This window comes from Pelobates fuscus, chromosome 13 (assembly GCF_036172605.1).
Source record: "Pelobates fuscus isolate aPelFus1 chromosome 13, aPelFus1.pri, whole genome shotgun sequence".
In the NCBI taxonomy this organism is placed as follows: Eukaryota; Metazoa; Chordata; class Amphibia; order Anura; family Pelobatidae; genus Pelobates; species Pelobates fuscus.
In genome coordinates, this window is record NC_086329.1 from 27,058,286 (window position 1) to 27,075,709 (window position 17,424).

The 17,424-nt window shown below is 40.1% G+C and overlaps 1 protein-coding gene across 4 annotated transcripts in view; it reads right to left on the reverse strand.

Moving 5' to 3' along the window:
- Nucleotides 1-17,424, reverse strand: part of RYR3 (ryanodine receptor 3) — a 477,900-nt gene that overhangs the window by 171,744 nt on the left and 288,732 nt on the right. For all 4 annotated transcript variants that reach the window (XM_063439165.1, XM_063439168.1, XM_063439167.1 and 1 more), the window contains exons 42-48: nucleotides 17,032-17,135; nucleotides 15,694-15,829; nucleotides 11,453-11,633; nucleotides 9,894-10,002; nucleotides 8,855-8,975; nucleotides 8,372-8,541; nucleotides 611-831 (exon numbers count right to left, since the gene is read on the reverse strand). In XM_063439165.1, coding sequence (XP_063295235.1) covers nucleotides 611-831; nucleotides 8,372-8,541; nucleotides 8,855-8,975; nucleotides 9,894-10,002; nucleotides 11,453-11,633; nucleotides 15,694-15,829; nucleotides 17,032-17,135 — 1,042 coding nt within the window. The remainder of the gene's footprint in view (nucleotides 1-610; nucleotides 832-8,371; nucleotides 8,542-8,854; nucleotides 8,976-9,893; nucleotides 10,003-11,452; nucleotides 11,634-15,693; nucleotides 15,830-17,031; nucleotides 17,136-17,424) is intronic.

Below are 17,424 nucleotides of genomic sequence, written 5' to 3' on the forward strand. Positions count from 1 at the left end.
TAGATGTACATTTATCCAAGCAATGCCTTAGTATTAATCATGGTGTTGACCTGCTTTTGATAATGTCAGGCAAGGGTCACTGAGCCTTCAAATCAACTACCTATTCTCTGTAAATAAACTTAAAGGGATAAGTACATCTCTGATTGTGGATTTATTTTACAGATTTGTTTGACACAAATTCAAACTGCATATATCTCTGGGTAGTTATTCTTTTGCCGTTCTGTACTTAAGAGGTTCAGCTTTCATTATATATTTCATATTTTTCAAATACACCACAAAGCCATAACCAAGGCATCTCCTTGGCAACCACAAATGCGGCCCTGACATCTGTTGGTACTTATCTACGCAAACATGCAGAGCTGCACCAGTGACACCAACATGTAGGTGTTTGGAATGAAGATGAGGGAATACAATGGAGCAGTTACGCTTAATATCACCTCACAAAGTGAATGTTATACAAATGGGGACATGGCAGATTGGAATGGTTTTACACAGAATCGACTCATGCAGTGATTTAACAAAACAGGTTAAACTGCTTTCCATTTGTTAGGAAGAGCATACAATGTTGGTACTGCTACTGGTCCTGTGGGGTGGTTTTAGGAGGTCTTACTGGCAGATTGAGAGCAGACACTCCTCAATTGTGTCTCGCTGAGCCTTGGTGAGAGAACGGCCTTTGGAGAGCCTGTAGATTGTATGCAGTGTGGAATCAATCAGTGCTGCGTAATGTTCCGTGCCGGTGAAGAGAGGAGCACATCGTGTGAGTAGTGGGAGGACTGCTGAGCAAATATATCGGTTCAGAGCCAGAGCCATCTCCGTGACACTCAGTGAAGCCTGTGAAAAAGCAACAGAAAGCGTTAGAGATGACTGAGTCTCATTTATATGTCCCTAACTGGACACATGCAAGACTTGTAGGAGCTAAGCTTTCAGGACTCTTATCATCAACATTAAGAGACAACCTGCTACATTGAAAAGTGACCTACGTAAAATAGTCAAGATAAATTGTATTCATCTGGTTTTAGTGGTGATAGACTTGAAAGGAGACATAAGGAAGATTGAGAATATTACATTTAAAATATTAAAATATATAATATTTTTGGATGGGCTTTTCAAATTATTTAATATTTTTGGATAAACGTTTCACATAATTTTTAGTTTTTTTAATAAAAAAAAATATCCTGGGTGGTATATCTATTTCTCATTCTCAGGTCCACTACCAGAGTCCTGGCAGTGTTCCGCGCAGTATCTTAGCTGTTCCTAGAACTGCACTCTTCTGGACAGCGATCTCAGATGTCCCACCTGGAATCTGTTAAAGCCACTCCCCCAACTATTGTAGTCCCAGTTGTGATAAGGACACTCAGGGCTGTGGCTCCCAAGTAGTATTCCCTCTTTTAATAAATATATATGTGTGTATATATATATATATATATATATATATATATACATATATATATATATATGTGTGTGTTAGGTGCTCATGATAGTACAGAGTGAAATACCATAATTAAATGTAGGATAGTAAAAAGAGCAAGTCGGTTGTGGTGTGCCGGAACCGACGATGAGGTAGGCCTGAGAAAGAAGAGGGCCTACCAAGGAAATAGAAATATAAAGAAAATAAATGTTAAAATGTGGTGTGGTGGGAGGGTCATTCAACGCTGACCTCGAATGGTAAGGAGCAAGGTAAGGGGTGTGCCTTAAGTAGGCTAGGAGTGGATACCAAGCACCTCCCACAAATCCAGGCCAAATTGCCTTAATACTTGTGTTAGGTGCTTATGATAGTACAGTGTGAAATACCATAAATAAATGTAGGATAGTAAAAAGGGCAAGTCGGTTGTGGTGTGCCGGAACCAACGATGAGGTAGGCCTGAGAAAGAAGAGGGCAAAAATTAAGTAATCAAATTTATTACAGACAACCAATACAGATACATATATCAACCAGACATGTTTTTGAAAGCATCCCTTAATTCTTGTACTGGGTTCGGTATGTATCGTGAGTAAGCGGATGACTTCCAGTGCCCCAGTGTTTTTATAACATGAATTGGAATGTTGACACTGGAGGCTGTGGATGCTGCTCCAATGCGGAAGGAGTGCCCTGAGTAGTTAGCTGCGTTGAGGCCCAGTTGAGTGAGCAAAGACCTGACGTAGGTCATGAAGGTTTTAGTGGTGAGTACCGAACTTTGTAATAGTAGTAATGGTTGTTATAGTAGTAAATTATGATGCTGTATGTATGCATCAAAAACCCTGATGGGGCACCACGTGTTGTGCGTGGGATAGTATGGAATGTTTACTGGTATGTGCTGACTGGTTTTGGAGTGAGGTAGAGTCAGGATGTAATGATCCATGTGTTTTGTTAAGTGGGAATAGAGGAGAATAGGAGTAGATTGTGTTGTGTTGGTTGTAGTGAACTCTCTAGGTCTTAGGAATCCATAGAAAGCTATGTATATTGCTGCCTTGATGACATAATTTGTATTGGTGTCAAAAGGTTTTAAATCAAGCAGGTTAGACAATGCTTTGAAGATATGGTTATCTATGGGTAGCCTCTGTGATGTACGTGTGGGTTCAGATTTCTGAATGCCTCTGAGTATAGTCTTAATCTGGTGAGAGGCCATGAAACTAGTGTTGTTTGGTTGTAAGATTAGCATATGGTGTTGAATGCCTGTGAGATAAAGTTTGATGGTGTTATATGACATTTTAAGTTTAAGGTGGCAAAAAGAAGCAAAACCCAAAAAAAGATGTCATAACAAATGGTTGCATGATGTTATGTTCCAAAAGGAATCTTTTGAATAGTGTAAAAGCCCTGTCGTATGTTTTGTGTGTATTTTTTGACAGTGCCAATTGGGACAGTGTCCTGCTATAATGCAGGATGGTGTCTAGTCCAGTATTAGTTGTTGAAATGTTGGAGTGGTGGTGGCTGTGGGCGCAGCTGACGGGAGTGCTTGATAAAATGCCTGAAATTTAAAACGAGACAAACTGTCAGCAGCTGTGTTACATATACCTGGAACATGGAAACAATATAGAAAGAAATTACGACAAGCTGCCAACCAAGTGAGTTTCCTCAGAAATCTCATGATCGTAAGGGATTTGGAACGACCTTTGTTGATGATGTGACAGGTTGCCTGGTTGTAACAACGAACTGGCATATTTGCCCATAAATGACCCCATGCTATGGCAGCCGCCACGATGGGATAGATCTCAAAGAGAGCTGAGGTAGTGGAAAAGCCTTCCAAGTCCTGAACTGCTGTAGGCCAGCTGCCCCAAAGCCATTCATTCCCAAAAATTGCTGCGAAACCTGTGGTAGATGCCGCATCTGACCAAATGGTAGGTGATGAGTCAGTCAATTGAGGGAGGAACATACTTTTACCATTCAAAGTGGTTAAAAATCTCTTCCACATGCGTAAGTCTGCCGTGATATGAAGGAACGGCCTTGAGGTATGATACGCATAGCAAAATTTTGTGATCCCAGCAGGGACTGTAGCTCTTTGTGGTTGCAAGTACCGAGCTGAAGGTAGCGGTTGATGTAGGTAAGAATGTTCTCTATCTTGTCATGTGGTAGGCTTGCTTGCATTGTGGTTGAGTCTAATTGAATACCCAGGAAAATGATAATCATGTCTGGCCCCTCTGTTTTCTTAGGGGAGATTGGTACACCTAGTTGCTCGAATAGCTTGGTGGTAGCTTTGAGGCTACTAGGAGGGGAAGTATTTTCCCCGACCAGTAAGAAATCGTCCAGGTAATGTAATACCGTAGGGCATCTGGCTATGTTCAATAGTAACCAGCACAATGCTTTGGCAAATGTGTTGAAAATAGCTGGGCTACTTTTGGACCCAAAAGTTAAACGGGAGAAAAAATAGTAGTTCCCGGCCCACTTGATGTCATGCAGGTGCCACAGTGTGGGGTGGATTGGCAGCAATTTAAAGGCATTAGTAATATCGGTCTTACTAAGCCAGGCTCCGACCCCTGCTTGTATGATAGCTGTAATGGCGTGATCTATGGTGGTGTATTGCAGGGAGAATTCTTCGGAGGGTATGAGGGAGGTAAGACTGGGGTTGGCCGATGAGTGTGGTGCAGACAAGTCAATGATGAGTCTCTGTTTAAGGGAAGATTTCCCTGTGACAATACCAATGGGGTTAGTGCACCATTCTATGAATGGAGGAGCTTTGAAAGGCCCCAATACGAAACCCACAGCCACTTCTTGGGCTATGAGAGTGTCAACCGCTGTGGGGTTGTGTTGTGCGGATTGTAGATAAGGGCATTCTAGAGTCCCGGATGGTATGTGTAGAATACCCGTGTGGAAGCCTTCTGTTAAACCAGAGATAAGAAAGTCCACCAAGTGTTTAGACGGGTGATGTGACATAAATGCAGTAAATACCTGCATATTAATGGACATTAGGTAAGGCTTAGAGCACATTTTATTTGGACACATGGTTTTTGCATGTGCCCTAAAACATTTTAAACAGATATGCAATAATCTGCTACCGCTATAATTAATAAGACCCAACATTGAAATTATTACATATCTGGGACTAGTCCAAGTTTGTCTCTTGACAATTTCTCTGGAACACCAGAGGAACTAGCTCCTTGCGTGGAGGCATGTTCGCCCGCCGTGTTGGGACAGAAATTTGTTGTATGGGCTGTAGAGGAGCAGTATGCACAAGCCGGTGTTCTTAGACCTGCAAAGTGTCTGCAAAATATGATGGTATCAATTATTCCCCAGTTGGATCTTGTTCCATACTGGGAAAAGGCTCCAGACACTTTTGCAGAAAAAGACCTATGGTAGTCATAAAAGGCTGAACCACCATATTTGTTGCCCAGGTCTACCAGCTTGTGCATATAAAGATCAAACTCCTCTCTTCTATTGGGATAGACCGCACAGATGACATCCCGGTAAATACCAAAGGCCAGTACAAACTCGGGGATAGTCAGTTTTCTGTTTAGGTGGGCGTCCCTAGATCTGACAACAACAGACACATCATCATAAGCATAAGTCTTGTTTTCCACAATATCCTGGGAGGCAATCAGCAGGGAAGCCAGGTTGACGTCTTTATCTTCCAGGATATCTCTTTTTATGTGCTCTGGGATCATATGAGCAGGGCTAACTTCCTGGTCATCCAGGGTGATAGTTGGAGCAACTAATAGCCAGTCAGCTGGTACTTGTGAAGCAGCAGCAGGTGGCCCTGCTAGAGTAAGGGCCGTGGTGACCGACTCAAGTTTCTCCAGCCTGAAGTTGACCTTGCTCATGGACGCCATGTGTGAAGACAACATGGAATGTATGTCTCCTGGGTTGGACTGGCTAGGTCCTTCCCCGGCATCCATGTTGTTTGTTGAGGTACGTAGCAGGTTGAAAGTTCTGCTTTCCTTGCTGTGGCGGGGTAGGGGATTTGCCGTCTCCTCAATTCCGTAGTTATACGAGGGATCGTCCAAGATCTGATCGATGCTGGACTAGTTACCTCTCCTCCTTGTGTAGGAGTGATAGCTCTAGCTGGAGTGCTAGGCAGGGAGAAATCCTCTACCCCTTCCTGAGACATACTACAAACAAAACAATTAATTAGTGTATGAAAACCACCAAATCGTACTGGCAGGCTAGCTAAGCCGGATGGTGAAACATTACACTTGTTTGGTGACAGGTGAGGCCCTACTAGTTGCCAAGTGGCTTGAGAGGCTCTATCTATGCGTTGGCGTGAGGGGATTTGAGGCCACCCGTCGTAGTGGCAGGAATTTTAGGCCTCTCGGTGACTGTAACACAGAAAAACAGGGAAAGGGAGTGACAGGTGAGGCCCTCTCTATGCAACATGCGAGGCGGCTAGCTAACGTGTGGCCCGATGGGTGTTTGCCTCTGAAACGTTTGGGCGGGGTGTTGGCCTCGCGGGACCACTAACTGATGGCAATTGCCAAGAAGTGGTAAATACCTATTGGGAAGCCTATGACCCTATTGCCAGTACTCTAACCTAGGGGGGAGAAATGAAATGTATGGCAGAATACTATATGAGCAGGTGTACATACCTGGTAGTATGAATATCTCACAGGAAAAGCCATGTGGTGAAAATATATTTAAACCTGGACAGCCTGAAACGGGTAAAAAGAGACTAGTATAATGAGTGTGGACTGCGTGGGAATGAAGTAGACTGTGTAGCCTGTACCAGCGATGTTTTTTAAGGGCTTGCTGGCGTATTACTTGGTAAATGAAATGTAGTGATATACCATGGGAATATAAATGTGTTACCAAGGCAAAGTGATGCCGTGGCTTTAATCCACAATTCTGTCTAAAACAGTGGGGAATGTATGATGGGTGTCAAGTAGAATAAGAGGATGGGGTGAGGGAGGCCGTGGCCTATATTTAAACAGCGTTATGTTGTTATATAATAACAAATGTGGCAGGGATAAACACAATGCTTTAGAAATGATGTAAAGTTATATATATATTACTGTACTGTAAAAGACGTGTGATTGGTTGGATCAGTACGTGTGATTCAACCCGAGAATTCATTATTTGGAAAAGGAAAACTGTATCCTTATGTATGTGTCATAGTTTAACACACATAAATGAGGCCTGTAATGTAGGCTGAACCAACTTGAATGAAATGGATAAGTATGGAAGACCCCTGAAAGCGTGGGAGTCAAAATGATCCATACAGATATGTTAGCTGGTTTTGTATGGACATTGATAGAATACTGATACCTTTAAACAGTAATGGAAATAATCTGTCTATTTAATCAAGCAAATTGCTACCCGAATGGTATATACATGAAATGATGAAATGTAATCCATGAAAGGACTTTATGCGTAATACATAGAAAGAAAAACGAAACCCAATGTGAAGAGAAACAGAAGCTGGAACGAATAGTTTAAACGTATGAATTTTTATGCGAACAGCAAGCGTGTTTAAGCATATCATCAATTAAGTGCCGAACGGCAAAACAACCGAAATGATAACTTGTTTCACTGTAGCAAGGGAACAGTTATATGTGAAATGACCACTTTAACTAATATACTAATAATCCGAATAACCGTACGAAATTAAGCCGCGATCGGCTTGTTCAATCTGCAACATAACAGGGAAAAAAAACGTAAAACCCGTGCTGTACCGTGCGCCGTGGGAACCGATCCTGGCGTGACAGGTAGGTCTAACTTACGGTTTAGGAGTCCCTGGGATGCGATCTACGACGATGACCGGGGTCAGAAGAAGCTGGACGGACGGAAAGGCCTGAAACAGAATTCCTGGACACAGCTTGCCGCGGAAAAACTCGTGGATACTGAAAACAAAGATGGTGTCTGAGAGAACCCGGAAGAGGATCCTCATTCAACACTGACCTCGAACGGTAAGGAGCAAGGTAAGGGGTGTGCCTTAAGTAGGCTAGGAGTGGATACCAAGCACCTCCCACAAATCCAGGCCAAATTGCCTTAATACATATACAAATACATAAAATATCAATATCATAAATATTTTAAAAAATATTAAATCATTTGAAAAGTGTATCCAATGATACAAAACCATTCCAAAACATTATCCAAAAATATTAAATGGAGGCCTATTTTTGTCTATCTATAGAATACCTATTAAGCTTTGATAAATAGGTAGGTATTTAAACAGATCAGTCAGTTGATTTCAAATTCTAAAGCCAGAATACCAATATGTGTTGGTTAACTGTATGTGTTCCATCTCTTGAGAATTGCCTCCCTGATACTCTGCCTGTGAAGTGGTATAGAACGGTTAGCCTGCGTAGATTTTTATGAAACCTGTAGTTCAACTAAAGTAAATAGAGAGTTTCTGTTTGAAGGCATTTTAATGCACAGGGAATTTATAAACTTTATGGAATTTACTCTGTAGCATGTGTCTTGAAAAAGTACAATTTAATTAAATTCAGATATGTTGTTAAAATCGATGGAAATAGCAACAATCACTATACAAATTGCCAATCTCCATTAAAAAAGGGTCTGTTTTTGCAAGAAAATAATACCAGTATCTTGACTCTCATGTGAGCTATGTAGTAATAATAAGGGTTGCCTATTTTGCCTATTCTGTTAATTTTTTTTTTCATGCACAAAGTTATGCTAAATTCTAGGAGTGAATTTGAATGATATTCTTGCATTCGACAGAGGAATGTAAAGCAATTACATCGTAATAAAAACATTATCTCTCTTTCAGGTGGAGAGCTCCCTCAGGTGGCATCTGTGTTGCATACGCTATATTTTGGTGTGACGTTTTTCTCATATACAGTATCAGGAGGATACTGCTTCTTCCGCTGGGAATATTTACTACAAATAATGTGCTAAATATCATCAACACTGAGAAAAAACACTTTGTGTGGATGATGAATTTTGTCAGATTCCATTTGCGAGCCTTTTCTAAGCTCCTACTAACATGGCTGGCACACTTACTGTGTCGAGAGAGGCAGATGCTCGTAGATCAGGTAAGAACGCCACCTCCAACAGATGGAGGAGGAAGCTTTGGTCCTTAATACCATAGACACGGTCTAGAAAAAGCACCATGGGGGCCTTGTGATCTGGGCAGAAGCTGGCCGCCATGTCAGGCTCAAATACAGAACCATCTAAAAGGAACGCACAGAGAGGTTTTTAGTTTCAATGTTTGCTTTCTCCAAAACGCACAGTATTTTGTTATAAATCTCTTTTATAATAATATAAAAAGATAACACTGTAGATAGATATGACATATTAATATTGTCATATTGGATGCAATTATATGAGAATAAGTAAATCAAAAACAATAATGCTCATGTTACATTATTTCTGCAGATGAGCTTATATCCATTTCCAAAAGATTAAGCTATTTAATAACAGATGCCGTAAGAAATTATATTTCAGTCAGTAGACATATTGCACCAAATGTTCTTGAATTTTTACCTTTGTTAAATGCAGGCAGTTTTAGGGGAATACTAATGATCCCAACCAGATCCTCAGTGGGCACAAGTGAACGGAGGATGGATCGGATCCGGATAGCTTCACCTTTACCAGCCTGGATCAACTGCGGGCACAACAGGAATCTACTATTTAACATGCACACAGGTGCTTTCATTATAGAGAACACATGCAATTAGGCAGCCGTTAAATGGAACAGTAATTACAGCGTGTGACATTGCAAATGTTTGCCTTTGTATGCGAAGCTGTGTGCCTACCCTGGTTTAAATTATTTCAATTATCATTTCCCTTAATGGGGAAAAGATGGCTGCTTTTCAAAGTAAATTATAGGAACTGGGCCCATGTGACTAAATGCTTATTTGCATATAGCATAAATACAGATGATACTGTAAACATTTTTTTTTTTTTTTTTAAATAGAATGCTCTCACAATTTAAAGCAACACTTTTCAGCCAACTTATATGCTTCTGTATGTTAACTATGCATGATTTGAACAAGCTTCCCCCTGTAGCTTTATCTGGATTTTTTTTCATCACTACTTATATGACTAGGTCCACTAGGTGAACCCCTATATTGCATGTTTCCAATAGTGCAATACTAGGCAATCATTTGCACCAATAAAGGACACTATAAGTACCATAAACACTACAGCAAGGTTGGCATTCGTGCAGCATCACTTCTAACGCTACCATTACGGCGATATTTCCTTAATTTACCAGCAATGTATTTCTACATTATAGCATTTCTACTGCCATCGTTTAATCTGCCTGTATGAAATGAGATTTCCAGGCTGGCTGTTTCAGTTTTGTGGAGGTTTGGTGTTTATCATCATTATGCACTGTCTGCAAGCAAAGGTTGTTATCACTGTGTGTGCACAGCTTATCCCTCTTTCCACGCAGAACCATCCCTCCCACATGAGGTTCTGAGCCTTTTGTAGGTATATTTTTTCCCCAAATACCTTGACCATAAGCATTTTTAAAAATGATCATTAGGATGGCATGATTCTAGGATTCCTGGTTACATACATGGGGTTCCGGCGCGCAACGTCCCAGAAGATCAATAAGTGCAGAATAAAAGGACATTATAGCATTTCCCATGTGTACAATCTCTTCTTCTTCTTCATCTTCTTCGACCCTAAAATAATATAGGACATCAAGGTTACATAGGTAATAAATGGAGTAACAATGGTGGTTTCTCCCCACGGGAGTCAGGGCCAGATTAAGAAAGGTGCTAACGTGCTTCAGGAATTGTCCACAAACGAGGCCCATTGATCCTGCTTAAAAAAGTTTTATTTATTTTTTCTTAAAGTTTCACTTCTCCCTAGAAGGTCTTGCTTTATAATAATGTTCAGAGGAAGGGTGTGTGTTAGGCCTTTCCAACTGAGTTCCTATTGTAGGCTTTTGTCACGCCATCCCATATCTGGATCTACTGTGGACTGGCAGACAATAAAATAGATAATGTAAAGCACTATGTTGCACTATGCTCCTGCTGTTTCTATCTCTCTAACAGTCTGACATCCTCCTTGCAGGATGTGACAAACTGACATGTCCCCAATCTGCTACGATCACTACATACACCTCTCTCTGTGTGCCAGATTGTATACTAGGAGCAAGCTTCTGCCTGCGATTAAGAATGGAAGGAGAAGATATCAGAGTGCTAATAACAGGAATTCAGAGCTTTGGAATTAGTGTGAGTGAGATGTGGGGCTATAAAATGGTCCAAATAGAAAAAGGAAATTGCAAGCATAGCGCCTGCTCTAAAAGAAAAGGTGTTTATTTTTATTTGAGAAAGGATTACTATTTTGGTTAATCACAGAATAATATAAAATAATCAACAGGATAGAAGATAAGAAAAAATAAAACGTGGAGCTTAGCCATAGATGGGTAGTACATAGGACTGAGATGTGTATTATTAAAGATTAGGGGCACCAATACGGACTGGTTGTATATACTCTGTACTATATGCAAAATAGCATTACCTTAACACTAAAAGAGATATGCCCAATCGACAACAAATTTCACTCATCTCAACTTGCATGCTTCCAAATTAAGACTGTTGTACATATCTTGGACATGTGGAAGCAATGGCTGTTTTAGTGTTTTCTAACGATTCTCTAATTAGTCCCACCATAATTATAATTAAGGCCCATTAGGCTCTTAATCCGGCTCTGAGGATTTATATTGACTGTTCCATCTTGCTTAGTATATCTACACTAAACTGATTTCCAACTCATTACTCTAAACTGATTTCCAAACCACAGCAATGTGTCATTTGGTTTTCTGCAAAACACAGCAACTTTCATCTCTGCACCTTAACCCCTTAAGGACACATGACGTGTGTGACATGTCATGATTCCCTTTTATTCCAGAAGTTTGGTCCTTAAGGGGTTAAACATCTTTTTTTTTGGGTGGAAAGGAGTTTGCTGGTATTCAAATAGTTGCATGAGGTTATGGTGCTCTGGCTTGAAGGTGGGCTTAGCAAGTATTTGACCAGACTGCAGTTGACTTGGGAACAAGGAGGCTGAGTTTTCATGGTGTTCTGTCTGAGTCACAAAATAGGCACAGTAATATTCATTCATACTTACACTTCCCTCTGATACCCCTGAGAAGGAAGGTCCAAAGCCGGGTTCTCAGAAATGTTAATAGCTTCCTGCATTGCCGAAAGCAAACCATTTCCTCCCTCTCCTCTCAGTGATGGCCCAAAACACTCAGGGCGTCTGATAAGCAGCTTCACCACCACACTGGCGTTCTCTTCGACGCTCTCACCTGAAAAACAAGTTGCACACAGCATCCCTTAGTTACCAGCATAGAATCTTTAGGGACCCCAGTATCATAACAGCAAAATTCTGCTTTAATATCTGTCCCCAGGGTGGGAACATTCAGACTGCTAGAGGTAATTGAGAAGGAAACCCTTGAACGAAACAAGGCGAAGAAGCACAGGAGGCATTTTAGAATATACTTAGAATACACTGTAGAATGGCACTTAGATAAAATGCAGTGACAACAAATATTATTTATGTCATATATCACCACTAGAACAGCAACAGACACCAGTGATTTGTTCTACACTCTAACATTGAATAAGAGCTAAACATGTCTTTGTTTTTGTCTTTATTTTTGTAGCTCAACCATGGCAAGTCCTTAATGCTAGCAAATTCAATGTGTTACACCTACAGCCTACTGTATTCTCACTAAGCCACCATCAACACTACCTGTGTCTGCTATTAGAATACAAAATTAGTAGGTCACCCAAAAAAGAATGTAAGGAATCGTAAAAGGACACTCCAAGCACCATAATCCCTACAGTCCACGCGCCATGATGCCCTTCCACAATGTAAGTACTCAAGCCATTTGAGAACAATTTGACATCTGAGGTCTTCCAAGAGCTCCTGTTAGCTCTGCTGAGCTAAGCCCTACAGGGCTGGCTCATTAGCCAAACACTCTCAGCCAATGGTCTAAGCCATGCACCACCAGTTTTGGCTCACTGCAGTGAGCTTCAAGCTAAAGGGTACCTGGCAGGAGATACCCAGCAGTACCCAGGTAAGTTGTCAAACCATTCTAAAAATCTACTTTTAGGCTTTTTTTGTTAAAGACGTCAATAATTGCATTTTTCTTTGTGTGTGTGTGTGTGTGTTCATCAAGGATCTCATATTATAAATAGTTGTCTTGCTTGGAGTGAGATTTGCCATCTCAGTTTCTGCTATTAAAAATGTCCTGTCCGCTGCAGTTTTAGAATCTCATTGTTTAGTCACAGGGGCACATTGTACATCTGATCCTTAACCCCTTAAGGATCAAACTTCTGGAATAAAATGGAATCATGACATGTCACACATGTCATGTGTCCTTAAGGGGTTAAACGAGTTAAGAGAAAACAAACATTATTTTGAAGTATAGCAACACAGACTGCTACCCACTCCACTACATCTACATTGTGAAGAAACAAGGATAAACCTTGTAAATATGAAACATTAAATATAATGTGATCTTGCAGGACTTTGTGTTGCAATGCATGAAAGCATTGTACTGTTTTGACGTTGGTTGGGTTTACTTAACCCCCAAATGTTCAGTGGCTGCAAATGCCTTCTTAACATACCAGTCCTTAAAGTCTCTATGTTGACATGGAATATCTTATTCATCTAGTAACAAAATGCCTCTGTAGAGCTGACTGTGCAAAATAATGAGGAGATGCCATGCTGACAGAGAATTTACATTAACTAGATTGCAATGGCAGAAAAATAATGTAATTAGTCCATAGGGACATTGTAAAAGCCGAAAAAGGAAAGAGTCATGAATGCTGTTGAAATCTCAACCGTAACTAGACCCAGCTCTCCAGACAAACATAACAAACATATTGTCCCTTCCCTGAATGTTCAGATTCTATAAAAACATTGCCAATGCTAATAAAAAATGTGTAATTGTTATAACAACCAATATCCTTACTACTACTGCATAATCAATACAGAAGCACAATGTATCTGCAGCGCTCACATTATGACAGTAGTTACGATTAGCCAACTCTGTTGCTACAAATGAACTATAATGAAATAGATTGCATTATTTTTATAAAGTCCTCCCACAGTATATTAAATCCTCACACAGACTTGTTTGTCCTCTCACAATGCCACTTTGTCTCCCCAAAACAATGAATACTGGTAGTTATTTGTTTTGTCAGTTAACGAGCAGTTAGACTGCAGCAGGGCAACACCTTGTTTAAATAAAAGATAGCTTACCCTGAGATGGTAAAAGTAAGTACTGGGGAGCTGCAGGATTGACCTTTTGTTCTACTCTACAGCCGTGGAGATGTTCTAGTCCACACTGTACATTATCTTATATACAGGTTTAGAGTTAGAGAAGTGGAAATATCCCCATAGTCATTTTTAAAACAAAAATTCTGCAGTCCAGCAGAAATTATTTAGAATGTTTCACTAAATTCACAATGCTATTCTAAAACCTGCTATTGTATGGATATGGTATAGCAAGCTGTGATCATTTCTTTATGTTTCACATAAAATGACAGTACTGGCATGCAATTCATGTCAGGTCAGAATTGACAGCTTCCATATCAGAAATGCTGCCTAGAGGACACACTAGATTATTTATTGTCATGCTTAAAGCAGCGCTGTCGTGCTGAACTTACCTTTTCCCAATCGCTTCCTCTTCTCCTCCTCTCGCAGGATCTGTCCTTAATGTCTTCCTATCTAATCTATTTTTCTTTAAAACATAAGACAAAATAGGGACTACTTTGTCTTCAGTGGCGGAACTACCGCGGTCGCAAGTGTGGCCGGGCCCGTCATGCCAGGATTCCCAGCCGCCCCGTGGATCCCTGCGACCTGGGTGCCTGTCAGCCACGCGTTCAGGGGCCCATCAGATGGCCCATGCTGTTAGGGCCACCCGATGGCAATGAATTTCCAGCGAGCTAGTTCAGCGCTGCAGCGCTTTAACAGCACGGCCGGGCCCCCTGTGATGATGTCAGACGATGGGAGTACATGACAGCCCCAGTTACTTCCTCCCAGCAATCACTTCCTCCCATCAGCTGGAGCCAACAACTGGACCCAAGGAAAAGTGTACTATTTTTGTGATCCTCAACAAATAATCATCACAAAAAGAGAAAAGAATATCGCAAAAAAAATATTTGGTTTTATAACCGAGTATCATATTAAGAAAATTCATATGACTATGTTCACTTGTTTCCCAAATTCTTTTTTTGCAATTAAAGTTATTTATAAAAAAACAAAAAACAAAAACAAAACCATGTCGGTCTTAAAGGACCACTAAAGGCACCCAGACCACTTCAGCTCACTGAAGTGGTCTGGGTGCCAGGTCCATCTAGGGTTAACCCTGCAGCTGTAAATATAGCAGTTTCAGAGAAACTGTTATGTTTACAATAGGGTTAATCCAGCCTTTAGTGGCTGTCTCACTGACAACTGCTAGAGGCGCTTCTGCGCTTCTCACTGTGAAAATCACAGTGAGAAGACGCTGCAGTCCATAGGAAAGCATTGAGAAAAGCTTTCCTATGGGCGGTTTGAATGGCTCTTGCCATGCATGCGCATTCGGTAGATGACATCGGAAGAGGGAGGAGAGTCCCCGGCGCTGGAGTAAGGTCAGCCCGGCGGGAATGAGGGTTGGGCGACCTACAGACCCTATGGGGCCAGGAAAATGAGTTTGTTTTCCTGGCACTATAGTGGTCCTTTAATTTAATATTTTGGATACACATTTAAAATTAATATTTAGCTTTTTTAATTTTTTTTATATTTTGATATTTTTTATGCATTGATATATATTTATAAATTATATGTTTTTTGATGTTTAAATATTTTGAAAAAAATTTTTTGCATTTGAAAAGATTATCCAAAAAGAACAAATCAAGGCCGTAATTTAAAAACAATACAAAAACCCAACATGTAAACCTGCCATATACAGAACATGGCAATTAAACATTATGGGGTTCTTGGAACATACCAAAGATTTTGAGATGGAAGCTTTCTGACAATTTCCCCAGCCAAATATAAAATATTGTGGGATGGCAATACACATGAGAAAATGCCATAGAAAATAAATAAATTAACAAACAAATAAACAAGCAAGCAGGGCCTCTCATTAAACTGGAAATTATGAGGAAGTGTTCAAAACTCAACTATTTGGGGATAAAATTAGCAAATCCCTAGTCAATTTTAGTTAAATAAATAACTTTGAAAACGCTCCACTTATTGAAATAAATATTGCTTTGAATGCATGAATTCTGCATTACATTACATATTTGTTTTAGAAATTGATATCAACAGGAACTTTACGGTTAATATGTCAATAATTAAAAGGCTGTACTCACAGTTGACAAAAACAGCAAAACGCAGAAAAGATAGGTATCGTTCCCCTTCTATGGGATTCCATCCAATGTCAGGATAGCCCTTGGCTATGAGCATCAGGCAACTCTGCAGGCCACATCCTGCCAGGTATGTAACAACCTGTCAAAAAAAATAAAAGAAAAAGAAAATAAAAATCATGAACTGTGCGTATGCACTAAACTTTCATTTTCATACCAAGGGAGGCCAATGACATTGAGTGACAGTTAAGAAGCACCTAACATGCTTTTCTGTTGTGATAGACCTCTACCTTCTACTGCTTGGATCAACTTCTAGAACTGACAGGCTTAAACACTTATCAGCCTCAAGAGAATTCTAACATGATGAATGTTTAGAATGAGGCATATTTAGCAACAAGATAAACCTGAAAAAAATATTAATCGGCAGAACAGGAACTGCGTTTTCCTGTTCGAGAGGCATCAGGTCTCTAAACATCTGGAAAGTGCATTTAAAGGCAGTAAAACACAACTTTCGTCATTTTGTATCTGCAAATGTAACAACAAACCCTACATAGCTCTGTAGATGCATTGCTTTCTAAATAGTCTTATAAAACATAACCTAGCATATGTGTTAAGCCTTTGTCTCAATGGCATTTAAAAAACATCACTTTGTCACATAAATTACATAGTGCTATTAAACTGGTTCAAGAAAAGTCTGAATGGGACAAAATGTGACATGGATACAAATGTTTTGAGTATTCACAAATAATAGATATGTTTCTGTCTTTAGTTTTAAGCAGAGCATTGTATAAGGCAATTTTGGAGAGAGAAGATTTTTTTGCAAGTGTATATGTTAGAATGTCCACAGAATTGTCCACTGATTTATTTGACTTTGATTTTGCAACGTATCCCCTTAAGAACCAGTGGTATGCCACGTTTCTCATACAATGTAAGCCTTTAAGAATTTATAACACTGTAGGATATCCTTTTTTTTTTTTTTTTTTTTAGCACCAGCTGCTCTTCAGAGCACTGCCAGTGCGGAATAGGGAATGATACTTAAGGCAGATAAGACCTCTTGTGGTTAATAAAAAGAACAGTGAGCACAAACTATGGTGCACTTCTAATCTAGAGGGTCTATAAGATTTATACAATTACAGTAAAATTGTCTCAGATTCCAATATCATTCATGCAGTTGCATTCACCTGTTATAGAAAGAAAACATACAGTATTGCATGGATACACAGATATAGATTTGTAGCATTGCTGTTATGAACATGATGACTAGGTATGTTAACACAACTTAATTGCAGGCATGTATACATAATTATAAGTGAATTATACATAGTATATAAGAATTATCCTTACTTTTTCCAAGTCTGGTTCCTGCAGAGCCAGAGCTAGTTCATTGTTGTCCATTACCGAGGCTGCAGCAACATCCAGAGGAGTGGAGCCTCTCATTGATGGGGATGCTGTAAAATAATGTAATGATTATTGTAATCACTCACACGCAGAGTGAGACTGAAATTTTTAAATGCACTTACACTGCAAAGCTGAATCCAACATAATAACTACCGTTATAGGCACTGGAGTTATGTCCTGTAACACTTACTATGGTACGGCAACCTTCACCACTCCAGATGTTGAGGACTACATCTCCCACAACGCTCTTGCAGCCATAATGCTGGCAAAGCATCATGGGAGATCTAGTCTACAATTTATGGAGTGGGTTGAAGGCAGCCTACTCCTGGTATAAACAGA